Here is a 21026-nt window from a genome sequence, read left to right as displayed (position 1 = left end):
TCATTTCCTACCCGGAGTAAGCAATCCACCGGTTTCCTGCTAAGAGTCATGGCCTCAGATTTAGCGGTACTGATCCTCATCCCAGCCGCTTCACACTCTGCCGCCAGCCGATCCAGTGAGTGCTGAAGGTCACAGGCCGATGATCCAATGAGGACCACATCATCTGCAAAAAGCAGTGACGAGATCCTCAGACCACCGAACTGCAACCCCTCCCCACCACGACTACGCCTCGATATCCTGGCCATCTATATCACAAACAGGATTGGTGACAAGGCGCAGCCCAGGCGGAGACCAGCACCCACTGAGAACGAAACTGACTGGCTGCCGAGGACGCGAACACAGCTCTCGCTTTGGGAGTACAGAGATTGGATGGCCCTGAGGAGAGACCCCCTTACCCCATACTCCCGCAGCACCTCCCACAGTTTCTCCCAGGGGACCCAGTCATACGCCTTCTCCAGATCCACAAAACACATGTAGACCGGATGGGCATACTCTCAGGCCCCCTCCAGGATCCTTGCGAGAGTGAAGAGCTGGTCCGTAGTTCCACGTCCGGGGCGAAAACCGCATTGTTCCTCTTCAATCTGAGGTTCGACGATCGGCCGAACCCTCCTTTCCTGCACCTTGGAGTAGACTTTACCAGGGAGGCTGAGAAGTGTGATACCCCGGTAATTGGCACACACTCTCTGGTCCCCCTTTTTGAACAGGGGAACCACCACCCCGATTTGCCACTCCTTTGGCACTGTACCCGACTCCCACGCGATGTTGAATAGGCGTGTCAACCATGACAGCCCCTCAACACCCAGAGCCTTTAGCATTTCTGGCCGGGTCTCATCAATCCCTGGGGCTTTGCCACTGCGGAGATGTTTGACTACCTCAGTGACCTCCACCAGGGAAATTGACGACGAAACACCATCAACCTCGAGCTCTGCCTCCAACATAGAGGGCGTGTTATTCGGATTCAGGAGTTCCTCAAAGTGTTCCTTCCAACGTCCGACAACCTCCTCAGTTGAGGTCAACAGAGTCCCATCCTTACTGTACACAGCTTGGATGGTTCCCTGTTTCCCCCTCCTGAGGTGCCGGATAGTCTTCCAGAAACACTTTGGTGCCGACCGAAAGTCCTTCTCCATGGCCTCTCTGAATTTCTCCCACACCATCCATGTGAATTATGTAATTTCTGTTCCAAAATGGAAACTTTTTACCCAAATGTGACAAATGGGCATGCCTGCAATAAAAACCAGATAACCTACCCCTGCACCCAAGGTGAACCAATGGGAATGCAAAGTAAACTCTTCAACCATTGACATATGCACTGCACAGCCCAAAGAGGACATCCCCTCCAACATCAAGAGCTACGTAGATCTGCACATTAACACCAGCCCTTCTCCACTCCACTAGAAAAACACAAGGCATCAATCAGGCTGGCCTTCCCTTTCCTCTGAACCCAGTGAGGGCTAACCTTGGGGTTGGGCAAGGAGCCAGACAAGGAGAACCCAGGAGACCAGTGCTGCAGCTGGGACGCTCTGGACACCGTGGACCTGGGGGAGTCCGGCTCCGACCAGCGACCGGACTGGGACACCGTGGACCTGGGGGAGCCGGGCTCCGACCAGCGGGCGGACTGGGACACCGTGGACCTGGGGGAGCCGGGCTCCGACCAGCGGGCGGACTGGGACACCGTGGACCTGGGGGAGCCGGGCTCCGACCAGCGGGCGGACTGGGACACCGTGGACCTGGGGGAGCCGGGCTCCGACCAGCGGGACGAGGCGTCGTCGGGGTCGGACCAGGCCCAGGAGCTGCCCGGGTTGGCCAGGCTCGAGCCGCTGAGGGAGCGGTTGCTCCTCCTCCTCGCCTTGTCCCGGCTCCGCCTCCTCTTCAGCGCCTCCGCCCGCTCCTTCCTGTTGAGTCCCAGCTTGTCCGACCACCACGCCTTCCACTGCTCCTCCCCCTGCCAGGAGACCGTGAGCCGCTGGCTGAGGACGTCGCCCCAGGCCTTGGTGCGCACCGTGTCCGGGAGCTGGGGAGGGGCCACGGCGGGCAGGGAGGTGGCGCTGTGCATCAGCAGGGAGCCGCCGAGCATGCTCTCCCCGAGGTCCCGCCGCAGGCTCTGCAGGCGGTCCTCCGTGAGCGGGTCGTGGGCGGCGCCCTTCTTCGCCCGCCGCCGCTTCCGGGCCGTGGGTTGGGCCCGGTCCGCGGACCTGCACCTCAGCAGCTGCTGCAGCCAGTGCCTCCACGCCTCGGCCGCCGGCGCGCTGGGCGGCGCCGGCCGGTCCGTCCGGGCGGAGGAAGCCACGTCCCCCTTTTCTCTGAGGGCCGCGGCGTCGGCCTGGCCTTCCTCCTCGTTCACCACCACCTCCAGGCCAAGGTAGCGGCCCCGCCTCCCGCCCAGCCCCTCCTCCTCACTGGAGGAGCCCGAGCCGCGCCCCCTCTCTGGGGTTTCCGGGACCGCCGGTGGCGGCCCGGTGGGGGGCTGGGTGGGCCCGATCATCTCCTCCTCGCTGCCCGTGTCCTCCGCCACCAGACCCGGCCGCGGCTCCCCGGCGCTCCGCTGGGATGGGGACAGGCCCTGCCCGCCTGCCTCCTCTCCTGGCGGCGACGGGGGGTTCTGGCCTGCAGCGTCCTGGCCGGCGCCGAGCTCCGGTCTGAGGACCTGGTAGAAGACGTCTCCAGCCTCGGTCAGCTGGAGGACACAGATAGAGTCCTCTCCGCCGCCGCCACCTCGCCTGCCCGGGAAACACGTCATACCTGCACACGCAGAGAGGTCAGGACTCCTCTACTGTATTATCAACATGGTGACCAGTCAGGACTCTGCTCTACTGTATTATCAACATGGTGACCAGTCAGGACTCTGCTCTACTGTATTATCAACATGGTGACCAGTCAGGACTCTGCTCTACTGTATTATCAACATGGTGACCAGTCAGGACTCTGCTCTACTGTATTATCAACATGTTGACCAGTCAGGACTCTGCTCTACTGTATTATCAACATGGTGACCAGTCAGGACTCTCCTCTACTGTATTATCAACACGGTGACCAGTCAGGACTCTCCTCTACTGTATTATCAACATGGTGACCAGTCAGGACTCTGCTCTACTGTATTATCAACATGGTGACCAGTCAGGACTCTCCTCTACTGTATTATCAACATGGTGACCAGTCAGGACTCTGCTCTACTGTATTATCAACATGGTGAACAGTCAGGCCTCTCCTCTACTGTATTATCAAAATGGTGACCAGTCAGGACTCTGCTCTACTGTATTATCAACATGTTGACCAGTCAGGACTCTGCTCTACTGTATTATCAACATGGTGACCAGTCAGGACTCTCCTCTACTGTATTATCAACATGGTGACCAGTCAGGACTCTCCTCTACTGTATTATCAACATGGTGACCAGTCAGGACTCTGCTCTACTGTATTATCAACATGGTGACCAGTCAGGACTCTCCTCTACTGTATTATCAACATGGTGACCAGTCAGGACTCTGCTCTACTGTATTATCAACATGGTGAACAGTCAGGCCTCTCCTCTACTGTATTATCAACATGGTGACCAGTCAGGACTCTCCTCTACTGTATTATCAACATGGTGACCACTCAGGACTCTGCTCTACTGTATTATCAACATGGTGACCAGTCAGGACTCTGCTCTACTGTATTATCAACATGGTGACCAGTCAGGACTCTGCTCTACTGTATTATCAACATGGTGACCAGTCAGGACTCTGCTCTACTGTATTATCAACATGGTGACCAGTCAGGACTCTGCTCTACTGTATTATCAACATGTTGACCAGTCAGGACTCTGCTCTACTGTATTATCAACATGGTGACCAGTCAGGACTCTGCTCTACTGTATTATCAACATGGTGACCAGTCAGGACTCTCCTCTACTGTATTATCAACATGGTGACCAGTCAGGACTCTGCTCTACTGTATTATCAACATGGTGACCAGTCAGGACTCTCCTCTACTGTATTATCAACATGGTGACCAGTCAGGACTCTGCTCTACTGTATTATCAACATGGTGACCAGTCAGGCCTCTCCTCTACTGTATTATCAACATGGTGACCAGTCAGGACTCTGCTCTACTGTATTATCAACATGGTGACCAATCAGGACAAGTCAATCCAACCCGACTAATAGTCAACTTAACTGTACGTCAACACCAGAAGTACGTCCGCTTTGGTCACTCATAAAGTTTCGCTGCGAATATTTCTGTTCTCTTTGGTCGCTCAAGTCTCTCATGACGTTCAATTCAAAAGTGCCCGCCGGTGTTCCGTGGGATCCACGCAAGAGAAGAGCGTCTACATTCAGATTGGCTGTCAGTGATTTGCCGCTGAAACGCGGCATATTAATTTGCATAAAGTTCAACCGTTTTCAACTTTTTTTGGACGCTCTGGTCGCTCAACTTTGGCCGCTGGTAGCGTTGGTCGCTTTGGTCGCTTTGGTCGCTCTTGCCCATAGAAAGTGAATGACTTCCGGCGATTTGGTAGCTCAATTCGCTTCTGGTGTGGACGTACAGTAAGTCATACTATGTTATTCCTCATCCTCAAATTAAAAAGAAATCCTAAGTCTCAGATGTGGTGTGCAGTCTATGTGCATCCCGTCCACACCAGAACTTTTCTACCCGCCTCTTACTGCCGCAGCGCTAGCGGGATACACTTTGTAATGACAAGTTGGATTCACTAATCTTCTTTAGAACCGTGGCGTACCCCGGTTTCATTGTGTTTGGCTGTGGCTTGGGGCAGGGTGCGCTGTATTCACCCTGTTGTGTGGGGGTCTTCCCTGTTGGGTGGGGGTCTTACCTGCGGCGGGCAGGGCCAGCCTGCGGCGGCTCTCCTCGGTGCGGTGGGGCAGCTGGACTGGCAGGTGGTCCAGAGAGTCTCTGGGGCTCAGCAGCTGCTGAGGAGACCCCAGACTGACACACGGCTCGGCTGAGCCTCCTGTGGCACACACACACACACACACACACGGTCAAACACATAGGGTCACATACACACACGCACACACACACACACACATACACACACGCACACACATACACACGGTCAAACACACAGGGTCACACAAACACGGTCAAACAGGGATACGCAAACACACAGGGTTACACACACGCACACAAACACACACACATTAATATTCTTATGTTTGTAATTTAATATGCGTGTGGTTATAGTACACAACCCTGATTACAACAGTCATCAGAAGGGACTTCTTTGAACAAGTAGTACAGTATCCTCTGGCCTGTTAATAGGACGCATCATTCACCTCACTGTTCATTTTTCAATTTTGACACTGGACAGCTTTGGTGCGAATTAGCCCTTTGCAGTAGTAAATTAATGACCTGAGTACTGCAGCATGACGATTTCTTGGGAACTCTGGGAGCCAATCACAACCTTGGTGCTGCTAGACCCGCCCACAGAGGAGGAGGCGTGGCCTGGGAGAACCTGAGCAAAGATGGGCGGGGCCTGCATCATGTGGTCCCACTTGAGCATGGGCAGAACAGGGAAACGCTCGTCCATGATGTAGGCAGAGTACTGCAGGGGGGAGAGAGAGAAGCCAACAAGTGCCAGCTGTCCTTTTAATTCCATGTTGGCGTGTGTTGGAATGTTTCGCATGAGCTACGAATGCAATGAGGAAAGAATAATGGTATGTAGACCGTGTTTTCACAATATTTAGTTTCTTTGAATTGATTGTAAGAAATATGAATCAACATTTGCATTACACCACTGAAATAGGTTATTTGACACTAGGTGTAGTTGGAGGGCTTAATGGAAGAAGACCCTATGGAGGGCTCATTCATAAAGTGCTCATTCTAGGTCACCAAAACACAAGTTTAACATTCATTCATTACTAGGGTTGGGTATCGTTCGGGTTTTATCCGATACCGGTGCCTACTCAGTACTTTTCCCGGTTCCGGTGCTAAAACGGTTCTCGAACCGGTACTTAAAAAAACGAAACCGCACACACTTGCATACATGCACGACTTGTTATGAGTTTCACATTAAGCAGAAAGTCAGCGGACACTGAGTTGAATGGCAACGGTCTTTGCTAGCCTACACAAGATTACGGTTGCCATTAAATTACTCGACTTACCCGAAGAGCCTGCTGCGAGTGCTGTGACTGATAAATATCTTTTTAAAAAATAATTACAAATAATATTAATTACTCACTGAAATTAGGCAGGCACGCATCATGGCGCAACATTACTGCCAAAGTCATATTAAGTAATATAACTCAGGTGCGCAAGGCAGCCACAGGAGACGCCAACATTGTTTTCAACCGCTCGGTACGGCACTGTATTAATTCCCAAGTTTTGAAAAGAAAAAGTATTTGAAGCGAATAACGACTTGGTTTTGAACAGAAAGTTTTGGATGCATGCATCGGCTTTGAGTTTATTTGTTATTTTAAAATGACATTCGCTCCACACACACACACACACACACACACACACACACACACACACACACACACACACACACACACACACACACACACACACACACACACACACACACACACACACACACACACACACACACACACACAGCTGATCTTCAATCAAAACAACATCAAGTAAGCGATGCCGCAGCGCGTTGACAAGTCCGTCCCGAGTCTCGAGGCGCCCATAGGCTTTATGGTTTATATGTTTGAAAGCCGTGACACACTCTTTTACCAGTTGGCCTGAAATACCACGCCTCGCAGTCATCATGGACCTATAAAGAAAGTCGTAGTCGTAACATGCGTGTTTAGCGCAACATTGAAAAGGGCCCTGTCTGAAACAGAGTCGCGCAGCGCTGCGTTCCGAACGTTGTGTAATCAAATACACCGGTATGGCGGTATATAAAAAAATCTTATCCTAACGAAAATACACACCATTATTCAGTGTGAACCGGTATAGGGCCCAGCACTAACGCAAGTTGATGCCGCAACACCATGGGGGCGGGGCAGGGGGCGTTAAAAAACGCCAGGCACCATTATGAGGAACCGAAATGTGCGTTCTTATTCGATCTCGTTACAACCGTTTACGTCGGACCCGGTTCCCTACTGGAACCGAGTTTCGGTGCTCAACCCTATTCATTACACACTTAAAACATACATATAAATATAATTCATTCAGGTTCTTCTGCTGTATGCCACTTAATTCTACACACTGCACCTTTAAGGAAATGATCTAATATGATTAGTTGATAATGTAGCAAAGTTACCAGGAGGAGGCTTAAAGGCTTAAGACACTCCCATTACTGACAGCCCGGTCCTCACAACATGGGGTATGGCACATTTTAAATGGAAGGTCATTGTGATACGGTTCCAGAACTGGTATACCGTGCACCACTATTGAGACCATGACTAAAACAACCCTAACCTGTTTTGGTTCGAGCCAGAACCAGTGCTGCGATTGTCTTTAGGGACTCCTGCTCTGATTGGTGAGGTGTGTGTACCTGTGTGGTGACCAGGTGGTGGAAGGGATTGGCGTCGGCCAGGTATCTCCCAAGGACCACCCTCTCACCGCTGCGACACTGGGGAGACCGGCTGATCCGGAACAGAGTGAAGCTGGGGGCGTTGGCAGCCTGGTTACCATAGAAACACAGGACATCCGTTACAGACAGAGATGTACAGAGATGAAAGACATACAGGAAGAGAGAGAGGGATCGAGAGAGGGAGAGAGTGATAGAGATGTGGAGGTAGAGAGAGGTAGAGGGAGGGTAGGGAGAGGTACGGAGGTGGACGAGGTGAGGAGGCACTGAGGAGGAGGGGGAGGCAGTGAGGAGGGGGAGGGGGAGGGGGAGGGGGAGGGGGAGGAGGGGGAGGCAGTGAGGGAGTGCTAGAGGGTACGGTCGTACCCGGGCGTCGGTCAGCTCCATCCCGGTGCGGTCGCCGTACAGCATCACTCTGGGGTGAGCCGAGAACTCACACCATCGCCAAGGAGACGAGGCGTTGAAGTACAGGTTACTGTCCTCCCGCCGCACCTGGGTCATGCTGACAGACATATTCATTACACACACTCATTATACACAGATTCATAACACACTCATTATACACAGATTCATAACACACTCATTATACACAGATTCATAACACACACACATCAGACCGATTCATTACACACGCACATCCATTATACACAGATTCATTACACACACACACTCATTATACACAAAGACACACTCACCCTTTGCCGACGGTCCAGAGGTGAACAGATCCACTCTCATCAGCCAGCAGAACCTCACCCAGAACGTGTGGACTGGAACACAATTGTTCGATACTCCGTGGAGTGAGACTAAGGAACATGGACTGAACCCACTGTTGTTGCAGCACTATTTTAGAAAACAGCAGAGAGAGTGTGTGTGTGTGTGTGTGTGTGTGTGTGTGTGTGTGTGTGTGTGTGTGTGTGTGTGTGTGTGTGTGTGTGTGTGTGTGTGTGTGTGTGTGTGTGTGTGTGTGTGTGTGTTAGGGCTGTAACGATACGCGTATCGAAACCGAAATCGCAATGCTCAAAGCCACAAACCTGTCTCTCGGTGTGAGAAGGCAGAAGCGCGACACGACACGCCCTTTCTAACTTTCCGGTCAAATTGTCAGACTGAAATTTGCTAATCTGTCTAAATAATAGTCTGACACCGTTCCTCTTATTGATGCCGTAAGTCTGCGACGAGATGCCCTCTCTGTGAGGACAGCTCTCCGTGGCTACGGAGGATTGCATTTCTCCACAGCTTGAAGTCCTCATGTACGATAGAACAACAATTATCCTGAGTGGTCCAAGCGAGCAAAATTAGCCTGCTTGACCCCTGTCTCTATTGTTTTGTGTGCTTTGACCGGCAGTTTGTCTGCTTATAGGTCGGAATGAAGCGGCCACCGATTATTGAAAGGATGGGTACTTTATTCTACCGGACTCGTTAGTTTCTTCACTAGAGACATACACACACACACACACACACACACGCACGCTACCGCTCGCCCTCCTCGCTTGTCCACTCACTCACACGCACACTGCCATTCTCGGGCACACACATACGCTACTCGTAACATGCCTCGTTATTGCGAATCAGACGTTCATGTTTTTTCCCCATCTATTTGATAGTAAGGCTATTGAACATGTTGCATTCTATACGGCCTGATTAGGTCATTATCCGTCAAATATCATAGATATAGGATATTTGACGGAAAACAAAACCTATGCAGGTCACTTTGACCGGCACCGTTTTTTCTAGTGAGAACGCGGTTTAGTGCTATCAAACTAAATTACTATTATTTATTTGACATTAATATTTCCAAATACGTAAGCCTAAACCACAAAACTAGTTGAGAGTTTTTGCCTACCAGCAAGCATCATCCAACTGCAATCTTTGGTTATTTATTTATTCATTTTGCTATACTTTAATAATAATCTTTCTGTTCAAATCTGTTCAGTGTTCCAAATTGTTTGTTATTAAATGGTACATTAAGTTAATTGTTATATAAGTGTTGCTGTTTAAATAAACTGCTTTTTAAATAAAAAAAAATCGTGTGATGTATTGAAATTGGGATACAAACCGAATCGTGAGTTGGTGTATCGTTACAGCCCTAGTGTGTGTGTGCGCATGTGTGTGTGCGCGTGTGTGCGTGTGCGTGTGCGTGTGTGTGTGTGTGTGTCTGTGTGTCTGTGTGTGTGTGTGTGTGTGTGTGTGTGTGTGTGTGTGTGTGTGTGTGTGTGTGTGTCTCTCTCTCTACCTGGCTGTGATGCAGGTGACTGGCTGCTTTGTTGTGATGACCTGCAGGACCTTGGGTTTGTCCACCTCATTGAACCTCCACACACCACACAGGTAGTCGGAGCGCACAGCCACACAACCTGAACCACACACACACACACACACACACAGACACACAATGGTTGACCGGAGCCTGATCCCATTCAGCCGTCGGTTAGGGCGCTGCGCTTTAGTTCGCACTCCATTCTAAAGTGGTTAAATTGCTCAACCCACACGGCGACTAGGACAAAGATTGAATGTGATTGGCTAAACATATTTAACAAATCACGGGCTGCAGCCATGAAAACTCTTTTTTGTCGGCTTACAGTACAACTCAGCTCCACGAAAAAATAAACAACATTTAGCGTGGACTCCGTGGAGAAACAAACAAACCAACGTATTCAGTGTGAACGGGCGCCCGACGTGAACCCACACAGTGCACACAGTGCGTCCGTACGTACAGTCCGAGAGCAGGGCGGAGACGCTGATCTGGCGTACTGGCCCTTTAAGGTCCACGCAGGCGGGCTTCCTGCAGGCGTCCAGCCGGGGGCCGTCCCCCTCCTCGGACCGCAGAGACACCCGCTGGAAGTCTGGGGCAGCGTGTTAAAGGGGTCTGCAACGCCGTTACCCAGGAGTCCCCGGTACACACCCCCACACACCCCCCCACACACACACACACACACTCACTCAGAGGCTCCTTGTGTTTTAATTGTAGATTTCTGACGGCAGCGATAACAACAGGCCGAGGTGGCGGCTGGGTGCGGTGATGGAGGATACTGAGGAGGCTGGAGGCCGGCCCGGCCGCGTAGAGCAGCCAGGGGTCCCGGGGCAGGGCGGCGTGGGCCAGGGCTCCCCCGGTGGCCGTCTCGGAGAACAGCAGCCGCTGGCCGCTGTGCTGCAGCTCCTCCTGGAGCAGCGCCCCGAGCAGCGTGGGGGGGATGTCGTGGAGGGCGTCTCGCAGCAGGTTGTCGTAGGCGACCACGCGGCGGTTTAGATACGTGTACTCGCACCTGACAGAGAGGAACACGTTACAAACCACAAGACTGAGACAGAGTGAGAGATACATACAGGATGGCAGAGCGGGAGAGAGAGAGTGAGAGGGGGATAGAGACGTAGAGGTAGAAAGAGGATAGGTGGAGGTAGGGAGGCAGACGAAGTGAGGAGGAGGAGGAGGCAGACAGGAGGGGGAAGCAGTGAGGAAGAGGGGAGCACGTGGACCCTGAGACGTATGCAACGCTAGTAGAAGGTTTAGCTCTAGCTATGCTACGTACACTGAGCTAGTAGGAGGTTTAGCTCTAGCTATGCTACGTACACTGAGCTAGTAGAGGTTTAGCTCTAGCTAAGCTACGTACACTAGGGTAGTAGACCGTTTAGCTCTATCTATGCTACGTACACTACGCTAGTAGACGGTTTACCTCTAGCTAAGCTACGTACACTACGCTAGTAGAGGGTTTGGCTCTAGCTAAGCTACGTATACTGCGCTAGTAGACGTTTAGCTCTAGCTAAGCTACGTACACTACGCTAGTAGACGGTTTGGCTCTAGCTAAGATACGTACACTACGCTAGTAGATGGTTTACCTCTAGCTAAGCTACGTACACTACGCTAGTAGAGGGTTTAGCATTAGCTAAGCTACGTACACTACGCTAGTAGACGGTTTACCTCTAGCTAAGCTACTTACACTACGCTAGTAGAGGGTTTGGCTCTAGCTAAGCTACGTACACTACGCTAGTAGACGTTTAGCTCTAGCTATGCTACATACACTACGCTAGTAGACGTTTAGCTCTAGTTATGCACATCCTAAGTACATCCCATACGTCTTTTAAGACGGTACATAAAAACTGAAATGAATAAAACCTGCCCCCTTTAGGGAAAACGGCACTGTTCCCCAACATCACACCACCTACGCTGCCGTCTGTGGTTTAAATATACCTACAGAAGGTTCTACACCTTAACTACTCTTTATGAGACAGAAAGTTTGTTATTTATGTCTATACCATATATCAATCCATTAGAATCTTATATGAGGGTTAATCATTATATAATCCTCTGAATTTTACAAAGTAACCTTTTCAGGAAATTGATAAAAAAAATATTCCAAAACCTAATCTGTCATAATGAAATCTTAATCGAATTTCAACTGGCATAATGTACAATCATAATTGTATCTAATAATGTAATCTTAAATGTACCTAATCTGGCATGATGTCATTTTAATATAACCTAATCTGAAATTAAGTCATCTTAATATAACCTAATCTGGTATAATGTAATATAATAGCAATCTAACCCAGGTTTTTTCCTAAATTCAAATAGATTTGGCAGCCGCCAAGGCCTCCCACTCACTTCCTGTGTTCCAGCTTGCTCAGGAAGCCATCCGTCCAGCCCATACTCAGCGCGTCGCTACGCCAGCTCTGAGGAATACACCACACATTCAGGGTTGTATAATGGACGTCTTCTCAGTGAGGGGCCCACATGATTACCACGTGTGCATGGTCTCGCCGGTCTTGTACTTTTGTGTTTTTGCTATACTGATCAGTTAGATCGAAGATCAAATCACATTTTATTGACCATAATGTGTTTGTGCATGTGTTGTACACATGCACTAGGGGGCAGATTGTCTGAAGGCGCATCGTAGATAGTGGAGGTGACGTGTTTCCATTCTACAGTGGATCTCATCCATGAGTCTGCAACCAGACCCCTCTCGATGAGGCTGATTATTGTGAGACTCGTGTGTGCATTTGGAGCGTTCTTTAATGCGTCCATGTTTGTTTTTTGAAGTGGTTTCCTGTTCGATAACTAAAAGTAGTTTCAGAGTAGAAGCAGAGTCCAAATCCAAACTGTGCTGATACATCTGCACACTGAAGTGCTGGGTGCTGTCAACTGCTATCTAGATGAATGATCACCCATCCGTACGCATAAAAGATGGATTGAGTGTCCTTCTCCCACCTTTTTCCGTTTGTGGCCGAGGTAGAAGTGGTCCTGAAGCAGTGCACCGACGGAGCCGAAGGCATCTCCGCTGTGGTTCCGGTAGAAGTCCTCCATCTGGGAACACAGAAAACATCTGGTTACTTTCCGTTTTAGTCTTATAGACTTTTTCCTAATGAAAGTAACACCAGCAATAGTCAGACGGATGAGAAGAACTTGCCATTCAAGCTCAGATGGAGATTCACCATCCACACAGACTGTTATACTATAGGTGTCCGGCACGCCTAACCCTCATGGAAGGCACTAACCCTCATCGAGGTTACTAACCCTCATCGAGGTTACTAACCCTCATCGAGGGCACTAACCCTCATCGAGGGCACTAACCCTCATCGAAGGCACTAACCCTCATCGAAGGCACTTACCCTCATCGAGTGCACTAGCCCTCATTGAAGGCACTTGCCCTCATTGAAGGCACTAGCCCTCATTGAAGGCACTAACCCTCATTGAAGGCACTAACCCTCATTGAGGGCACTAACCCTCATTGAGGGCACTAACCCTCATTGAAGGCGCTAACCCTCATTGAAGGCACTAACCCTCATTGAGGGCACTAACCCTCATTGAAGGCACTAACCCTCATTGAAGGCACTAACCCTCATTGAAGGCACTAACCCTCATTGAGGGCACTAACCCTCATTGAAGGCACTAACCCTCATTGAGGGCACTAACCCTCATTGAGGGCACTAACCCTCATTGAAGGCACTAACCCTCATTGAAGGCACTAACCCTCATTGAGGGTACTAACCCTCATTGAGGGCACTAACCCTCATTGAAGGCACTAACCCTCATTGAGGTCACTAACCCTCATTGAAGTACTAACCCTTATGGAAGGCACTAACCCTTATGGAAGGCACTAACCCTCATCGAAGGCACTAACCCTCATCGAGGTTACTAACCCTCATTGAAGGCACTAACCCTCATTGAGGGCACTAACGCTCATTGAGGGCACTAACCCTCATTGAAGGCACTAACCCTCATTGAAGGCACTAACCCTCATTGAAGGCACTAACCCTCATTGAAGGCACTAACCCTCATTGAAGTACTAACCCTTATGGAAGGCACTAACCCTTATGGAAGGCACTAACCCTCATCGAAGGCACTAACCCTCATCGAGGTTACTAACCCTCATCGAGGTTACTAACCCTCATTGAAGGCACTAACCCTCATCGAAGGCACTAACCCTCATCGAAGGCACTTACCCTCATCGAGGGCACTAACCCTCATCGAAGGCACTTGCCCTCATCGAAGGCACTAACCCTCATCGAAGGCACTAACCCTCATCGAGGGCACTAACCCTCATCGAGGGCACTAACCCTCATCGAGGGCACTAACCCTCATTGAAGGCACTAACCCTCATTGAAGGCACTAACCCGCATTGAAGGCACTGACCCTCATTGAGGGCACTAACCCTCATTGAAGGCACTAACCCTCATTGAAGGCACTAACCCTCATTGAAGGCACTAACCCGCATTGAAGGCACTAACCCTCATTGAGGGCACTAACCCTCATTGAAGGCACTAACCCTCATTGAAGGTACTGACCTACTGAAGGCACTAACCCCTATGGAAGGCACTAACCCCTATCAAAGGCACCAACCCCTATGGAAGGCACTATCCCTTATTGAAGGTAGTAACCGTTATTGAAGGCACTAACCCCTATGGAAGGCACTAACCCCTATGGAAGGCATTAACCCTTATTGAAGGTACTAACCCTTATTGACAAAAGTGGTATTTAAGCTTTGGCTGAGAAAACAATTTTGGAGAAAAAAAAACATCTCTGAATGAACAGTACATTTACATTTAGGGCATCTAGCAGATGCTTTTATCCAAAGCGACTTACAATAAGTACATTTGTCATAAGAAGTGCATCAATATATCGCTGTCGGTACAGAAAGGATGTTCATAGAACCAAGTGCAAGTACCACAATCGCTAGGTCAATCAATTCCCCGTGTTACAGCCATGATAGCAGCTACTGCAGTTGCTACACAGTTAAGTACTACAATACAATACAATACAATACAATACAGTGTACAATGGTGGCCAGAAGGGGGAGGGTGGCAATAGGGCTCAGTGTCTAGAGATCTGATATTATTCTACAAACAGAGCCTGTAGACTCCGTCTGAACGGAGCTCTACGCCTCCTGCCCCTTATTTCACCACCCAACATACTCAACTGAACATCTAAGGAAGCGTTCACCACTCAGCGGTATGCCTACATTGGATGCTTACTATAATCCAAGGTAGTGCAGACGGGCAAACAGAGTTGCAAATGACTTCTAAGACGCGATTGTCAACAAAACACCAAACCTTTCACTAATGTGTGCATCTGCCGCACATATTTCCGTTTATTTTGCGTTTCGGCGCATGTGCAAATTAGGCAAACTGGAAACACGACCATGGTCAGTTTCAATGAAAACACACTGCTTTGTACAATGCACAAAACACATTCAAAAAATCCTATTGGGTTTATTACCAAATAGCAGCCTTTGGTTATTATTAGGTATTTGATTTAGGAAGAGCACCAAGAGTTAGTTCGGGAGGAAAGAGATGTTGAGATGTCAAGGCGCAGCAAAAAAATCTAAACATTTAGCAATTTATCCCACTATCATTCATTTGAACTGTTCAAATGAATAAACACAGATGGATAGCATGTGACAAAAGGATATTTTCATGTCTAATGAAAGGGTATGAACAAATTTGTTAGGATGCAACCAAATAAAAATGTTACTGCCACTGGTAGAAAATGTTAGTCTAGAGCCTTGGGTAGACCTCCCAGACCACATCGTCCACAGTCTACCAGTAGACCTCCCAGACCACATCGTCCACAGTCTACCAGTAGACCTCCCAGACCACATCGTCCACAGTCTACCAGTAGACCTCCCAGACCACACTGTCCACAGTCTACCAGTAGACCTCCCACACCACATCGTCCACAGTCTACCAGTAGACCTCCCAGACCACACTGTCCACAGTCTACCAGTAGACCTCCCACACCACATCGTCCACAGTCTACCAGTAGACCTCCCAGACCACATCGTCCACAGTTTACCAGTAGACCTCCCAGACCACATCGTCCAGTCTACCAGTAGACCTCCCAGACCACATCGACCACAGTCTACCAGTAGACCTCCCAGACCACATCGTCCACAGTTTACCAGTAGGAACCCTTGATCAGCGCTTCCTTCCCAACCTGACTTTAACTGTACCACTGAATTGCCCTCAAGACCTTCTGTGGATCACCCCATTTGCAATCTAGATAAATACACACGCAGTGGCTGAGCAAAGAGCGCCGGTGCCCTTAAATACACAATTGTTACTACATGGACAGACGGAAACAGTGGAATGGAAAGGTCAGCAAGGCAGCCTATGCTCCCACTGTTTGTATTTAGCAAATCCAAAGTTTCCAAACTAACACATCAATGTACATACTACAAAGGAAAACCTATGATGCAATGCACAGAGCGACACCATTTTTTAAAGAATAACAAGGCATACTAGTGATACTTTATATACTTTATGATGGGCCAATATCGGCCGAATGCTATATGTGTTCTATCATGAACTGTTTAAAACATGGAGCGAACAAAAAGATGCAACAATTGGGGCCGAATTCTATGAAATAGTAGGCCATTGACATTAATCAATGAGTTTCTTCTAAAGATTAGGTCTGGCATATGTTCCACAACCCACTCAAAAGGACCCCACATCCTGCTTACGGCTCAGGACCAGCCAGTTGAGAATCACTGTCCCAGGCCACCACGTCCACAGTCCACCCAAGTCTTCCAATAGGAGCCCTAGACCACCACGTCCACAGTCCAACGCCAGACCACCACGTCCCCCAGTAGGAACCCTAAACCACCACGTCCAACGGTAGGAACCCCAGAACACCACGTCCACAGTCTACCAGTAGACCTAGACCACAAATCGACCACAGTCTTCCAGTAGGAACCCCAGACCACCGCGTTCAGAGTCTACCAGTAGGCTTCTTAGAGCAGGCTTCATTGTATATGTACTGTATATTTTTGTAGGTTTGGATAAAAGTGTCTGCTAAATAACTAAAAGCTTTAGCCCTCTTTACCGTGCAATGGGGACAGATGACCAAAAGACATTTTAAACTCACATGTTGTCCAAAGTCTGTCGTCTCCGAAGAATCCAAGAGCCACGGTGGAACTGGAACAATAACAACAACAGCTTAAGCATCTTTTCATTCAGATCTTTTAAAAATTCAAGAGAATACTATCTAATACAGACAATATAAAGCCCTCTGCCAGTGAGGGACACTTTAGTCCGGTAGAAAATAAATGGTTGGTTGGGATTTTAGTAACTGCCTAACGTTCTGGTTGTTATTACTTGTTAACGTACTGGTTGTTATTACTTGTTAACGTACTGGTTGTTATTACTTGTTAACGTTCTGGTTGTTATTACTTGTTAACGTACTGGTTGTCAGACCTTCTTAACGTACTGGTTGTCAGACAGACCTTCTTAATGTACTGGTTGTTATTAAAAAAATAAATAAAATGTATGTACTATTTTAGCCGTTTGCGATTGATTTTCATTTCCCCCAGAATGCATTGCATGACGTCACGTTGGGGAGACACGGACCAAAGCCGCATTGAGACCCTTGAGAGAAGAGACTACTAAGAGAGTGTTCAGCAGATTATACAGATACATAGATAAATGCATCGATATATATATAGTTAGTATATGCTACATATGAACCTCCTAAAATGGCGCAATTTGATTGGTTCGCTATCTCGGGATATTGGGCAATATCCCATGATTGAGATATCAAGCTCGGGATATCGTTTAACACAAAATGTCCGCTAATAAAAACAAAAAACAAATAATCTGCTAATTAAATCTCGGCGAAGAGTGTTATCTTGTTTATTTTTGGAGTGTTCATGTGTAGTAGGCCTATAGGCTACTAAAACAATTATTCACCTCAGGCCCCGTGAATACTTCCGTGAATAGCTCCGGGAATAGCTATTCCCCACTATTCACTTCGCCTAGGGCGAATAATTGTTAATTAATAGCCTAGATAGGTAGATAGTAGGGGTGTGACGAGATCTCGTGCCACGAGATCTCGCGAGATAAAACTCGACGATATTACCCGTCGCGTTAAAAATCTGTCTCGCGAGATTTGTGAGCTATCCAAACTTCTATTTCTGCCCTATGGGTGCAGTAATGCGCCTTTGCTACGTCTAGACTGCCAGAACCTAAAGAAGGAGAAGGAAAATTAGAAGAGGAGGAGAAGGAGGGGAAGCAGACATAAACTGTGTTCGAAATCGTTCCCTATCACGGATATAGTGCATTATATAGGGTGCTCGCCATTTTGTAGTGGTGTTCGAATTCTCAGTGGTTAATTTCATGCACTATATAGTGCACTTAAAATACCCACAATTTTTGTGCACATACGATGTTCCCTACATGTTACTCCCGTATGCCACAATGCAATGCGGTCATGTTTTTTCCGGCTTTCGTTTAGAAATGTCAAAAATTTATTTGGGATTTAACTTAGAATATTTAACATTCAAAATGTATTTAAAAAAAACTTGAACAAGGAAATGTAACATTCAACAACAATACAACCTCCAGCTTTCCTCGTGAGTGCCCGGTTTGTTTACATGTTGTGGGCGCATCTGTCTACGTCACACAAATACCCGGCGCATTTACTGACTCAAATGACGTTTAGAAATGTTCAGCGTAGTGTCCGAATTCTCGTTTGTTCGTTCCCTAAATAGTGCAACATATCATGAACACTATATAGGGAATAGTGAGTGAGTGTATAGGGAACGATTTCGAACACAGCTAAAGACAGCCAGAATGACGTCGGAAAATACCCCCGCCACTTTTAAATCCTTTGTTTGGCAGCATTTTTGGTACTTTGATTTGGTTTTGCACATAATATTGTTTGCACTTGAAAAAAAGAATAATTTAATTTAATTTATTTTACTTTAACTTTTATAAATTTTAGTTTGTTTCAATTTCATGCATGTAAAGAGTTATAATAAAGCATTTCAAAATGCATTTGCAACTCGGTTAAATATAAGTCTGTTGATCCAGTCATATTTTGTCATCGTAGTTTTCTTAAAATCTCGTCTCGTTCTCGTGAACCCAATATCGTGTCTCGTCTCGTGAGCTGAGTGTATCGTCACACCCCTAGTAGATAGCCTAGTCAACTCCTCCTAAACCCCCCAACCGGGCTTGTGCCCTCCCCACATGGACTGGTGAAGCCGTGAACTCTGTTTTGCCCTCTCACTCCCATTAACTGTTACAACATAAATACCTCGCCTCAATTCATAGCAAATGTATTATTACCAGCATGGTATTTATTAACTGATTGCACTTTATATTTATGTCATATTTGACACATTTTACACTTTTAAGAGTCAGTTCTCCATTTATAAACATGCACTTTGCATATTTTATACATATTTATATAAATGTGTGTATTTGTAGACACCTGTGCTTGTGTGTATTGTCTGCCAGGTAGCAATGCTGTGTTTTCGCTTGTTTTTTGTTTGGACATGGCCCTGTCCTTTGTAATGCTGCTGCTATGTGCCCTCAATTGCCCCCTGGGGACAAATAAAGTTTTTTTTAATTTGAATTTGAAAAGTCTTTATTAATGCCAAACGACACTAATTGTCGGGAATTCATTGAGGTGACTCGGCTCACACAGAACAAGGGAGACAACAAGTGTGACTGGGACACACACAAAATACATCACATTAAAACTAGACACATGCGTAGACAGACGGACCAAACATTTTTATATTCTTTGCCAAGTGGAGCCAGCCAGTCCTGTGCGCGTATGCAAATTAGTCATGTGCGCCAAACAGAAGAAAGACGTAATGTTGAGAATTCATACAAAAAACGATTGCAAGTGAAAGCTAAACCCGATTGTATCACTCACACACTTTCAGTCCATTCTAACTTATGGTAAGAGCCTATTCTTTAAATCTTTGCAGTGAATGAATGTTAATGATAAAACCGATTGTTTTGCATAGGATGAGTGTGTGCGTTTGTCCTTTCCGGATTTGGCATACTGCATGGTTATGAAGGCCTTGTGGTTAGTTGTGGTCTTCGTGAAGCAAACTTGGAGTTGGAGAAGTTGAATTGAATTGAAAAAGTTATAATAATAAAAAAAAGCAATAATAAACAATAAAATAAATGATACAAGTGGACAGTTACAATAAAGTAATATTTACACACAATGAAAACCACAAAAGAAAATAGACTGTCTTACACTTGCTTTACCTGTTCGAAGAGGGGTGAGGAGGAAGAACATTTATTTAATCTCACCCCTTCTCCCTAATTTATTTATCTATAATGAGTATTAGCTTCCTTATTAATGATATAATAATCATCAAATAATATTTATATATTAATATATATTAGTTTACAATATGATACAATTCATTATCACTTGTGTATTTATCTAATAATATTGTCAAGTTATCTTTTAATAATATCTTATTAAACATTCAATATTATATAAATACTGTCAAATATATACCAATATATACATACATTTAAACATATACACTATGTTTAACACCTTCTTCATCCCTGTACCTCGTAAAAATCAATTCTTTGTATTTTATTTTAAACTGGTTAATGTTTGGACATTCCTTGATCTCCACACTCAAAACTGTTCGATAGTCTTACCTCACATATTGAAATACAAAACATTTTCCTGGTCGTACGGACGCTGTTCACTTTGCAATTAAATTTTCCCCTTAAATTATAACCCCCCTCACGATCACTGAATATTTTTTTTATGTTTAAGGGTAATATGTTGATTTTAGCCTTAAACATTATCTGTGTGGTTTGAAATTCCACCAGATCTGTGAATTTTAAAAATTTTGACCGTATGAATAATGAGTTAGTGTGATCCAGATACCTCTTATTGTGAATAATGTGAATGGCTTTTTTTTGGAGAATAGTAAGTGAATGTAATGAAGTTTTGTACGCGTTTCCCCAGACTTCCGTACAATAACTGAAGTATGGTAAGACTAGTGAACAGTAGAGAATACGGATTGATTTTTGATCTAGAACCAGTTTTAGTTTGTTTAATACATAAATGCTTCTTGATAGTTTTGATTGTACGTGTGTAATGTGTGATTTCCAACTGAATCTATCGTCTACTATAATCCCAAGAAATTTATTTTCGTAAACTCTGTCAATTTCAACTCCATTTATATTTATATGCATTCGTGTGTTCATTCTATAGTTACCAAATAACATTAATTTTGTTTGGCTTGAGCTTAATGATAGTTTGTTTTTATCAAACCAGGTTTTTATTTTGCTCATTTCC

The 21026-nt window shown here is 46.8% G+C and overlaps 1 protein-coding gene across 1 annotated transcript in view; it reads right to left on the bottom strand.

Annotated features, from left to right (window-relative positions):
* The window catches only part of taf1c (TATA-box binding protein associated factor, RNA polymerase I subunit C), a 59830-nt gene that overhangs the window by 3665 nt on the left and 35139 nt on the right, over positions 1-21026 (bottom strand). The window contains exons 3-14 of the mRNA XM_056578333.1: positions 16830-16879; positions 12675-12770; positions 12072-12139; positions 10505-10737; positions 10189-10317; positions 9711-9828; positions 8176-8247; positions 7847-7982; positions 7445-7573; positions 5347-5539; positions 4808-4945; positions 1457-2739 (exon numbers count right to left, since the gene is read on the bottom strand). Coding sequence (XP_056434308.1) covers positions 1457-2739; positions 4808-4945; positions 5347-5539; positions 7445-7573; positions 7847-7982; positions 8176-8247; positions 9711-9828; positions 10189-10317; positions 10505-10737; positions 12072-12139; positions 12675-12770; positions 16830-16879 — 2645 coding nt within the window. The remainder of the gene's footprint in view (positions 1-1456; positions 2740-4807; positions 4946-5346; positions 5540-7444; positions 7574-7846; positions 7983-8175; positions 8248-9710; positions 9829-10188; positions 10318-10504; positions 10738-12071; positions 12140-12674; positions 12771-16829; positions 16880-21026) is intronic.

The sequence above is a fragment of the Gadus chalcogrammus genome, chromosome 19 (genome assembly GCF_026213295.1).
Source record: "Gadus chalcogrammus isolate NIFS_2021 chromosome 19, NIFS_Gcha_1.0, whole genome shotgun sequence".
NCBI classification, from domain to species: Eukaryota; Metazoa; Chordata; class Actinopteri; order Gadiformes; family Gadidae; genus Gadus; species Gadus chalcogrammus.
This window is presented reverse-complemented; position numbering and strand designations above follow the sequence as displayed.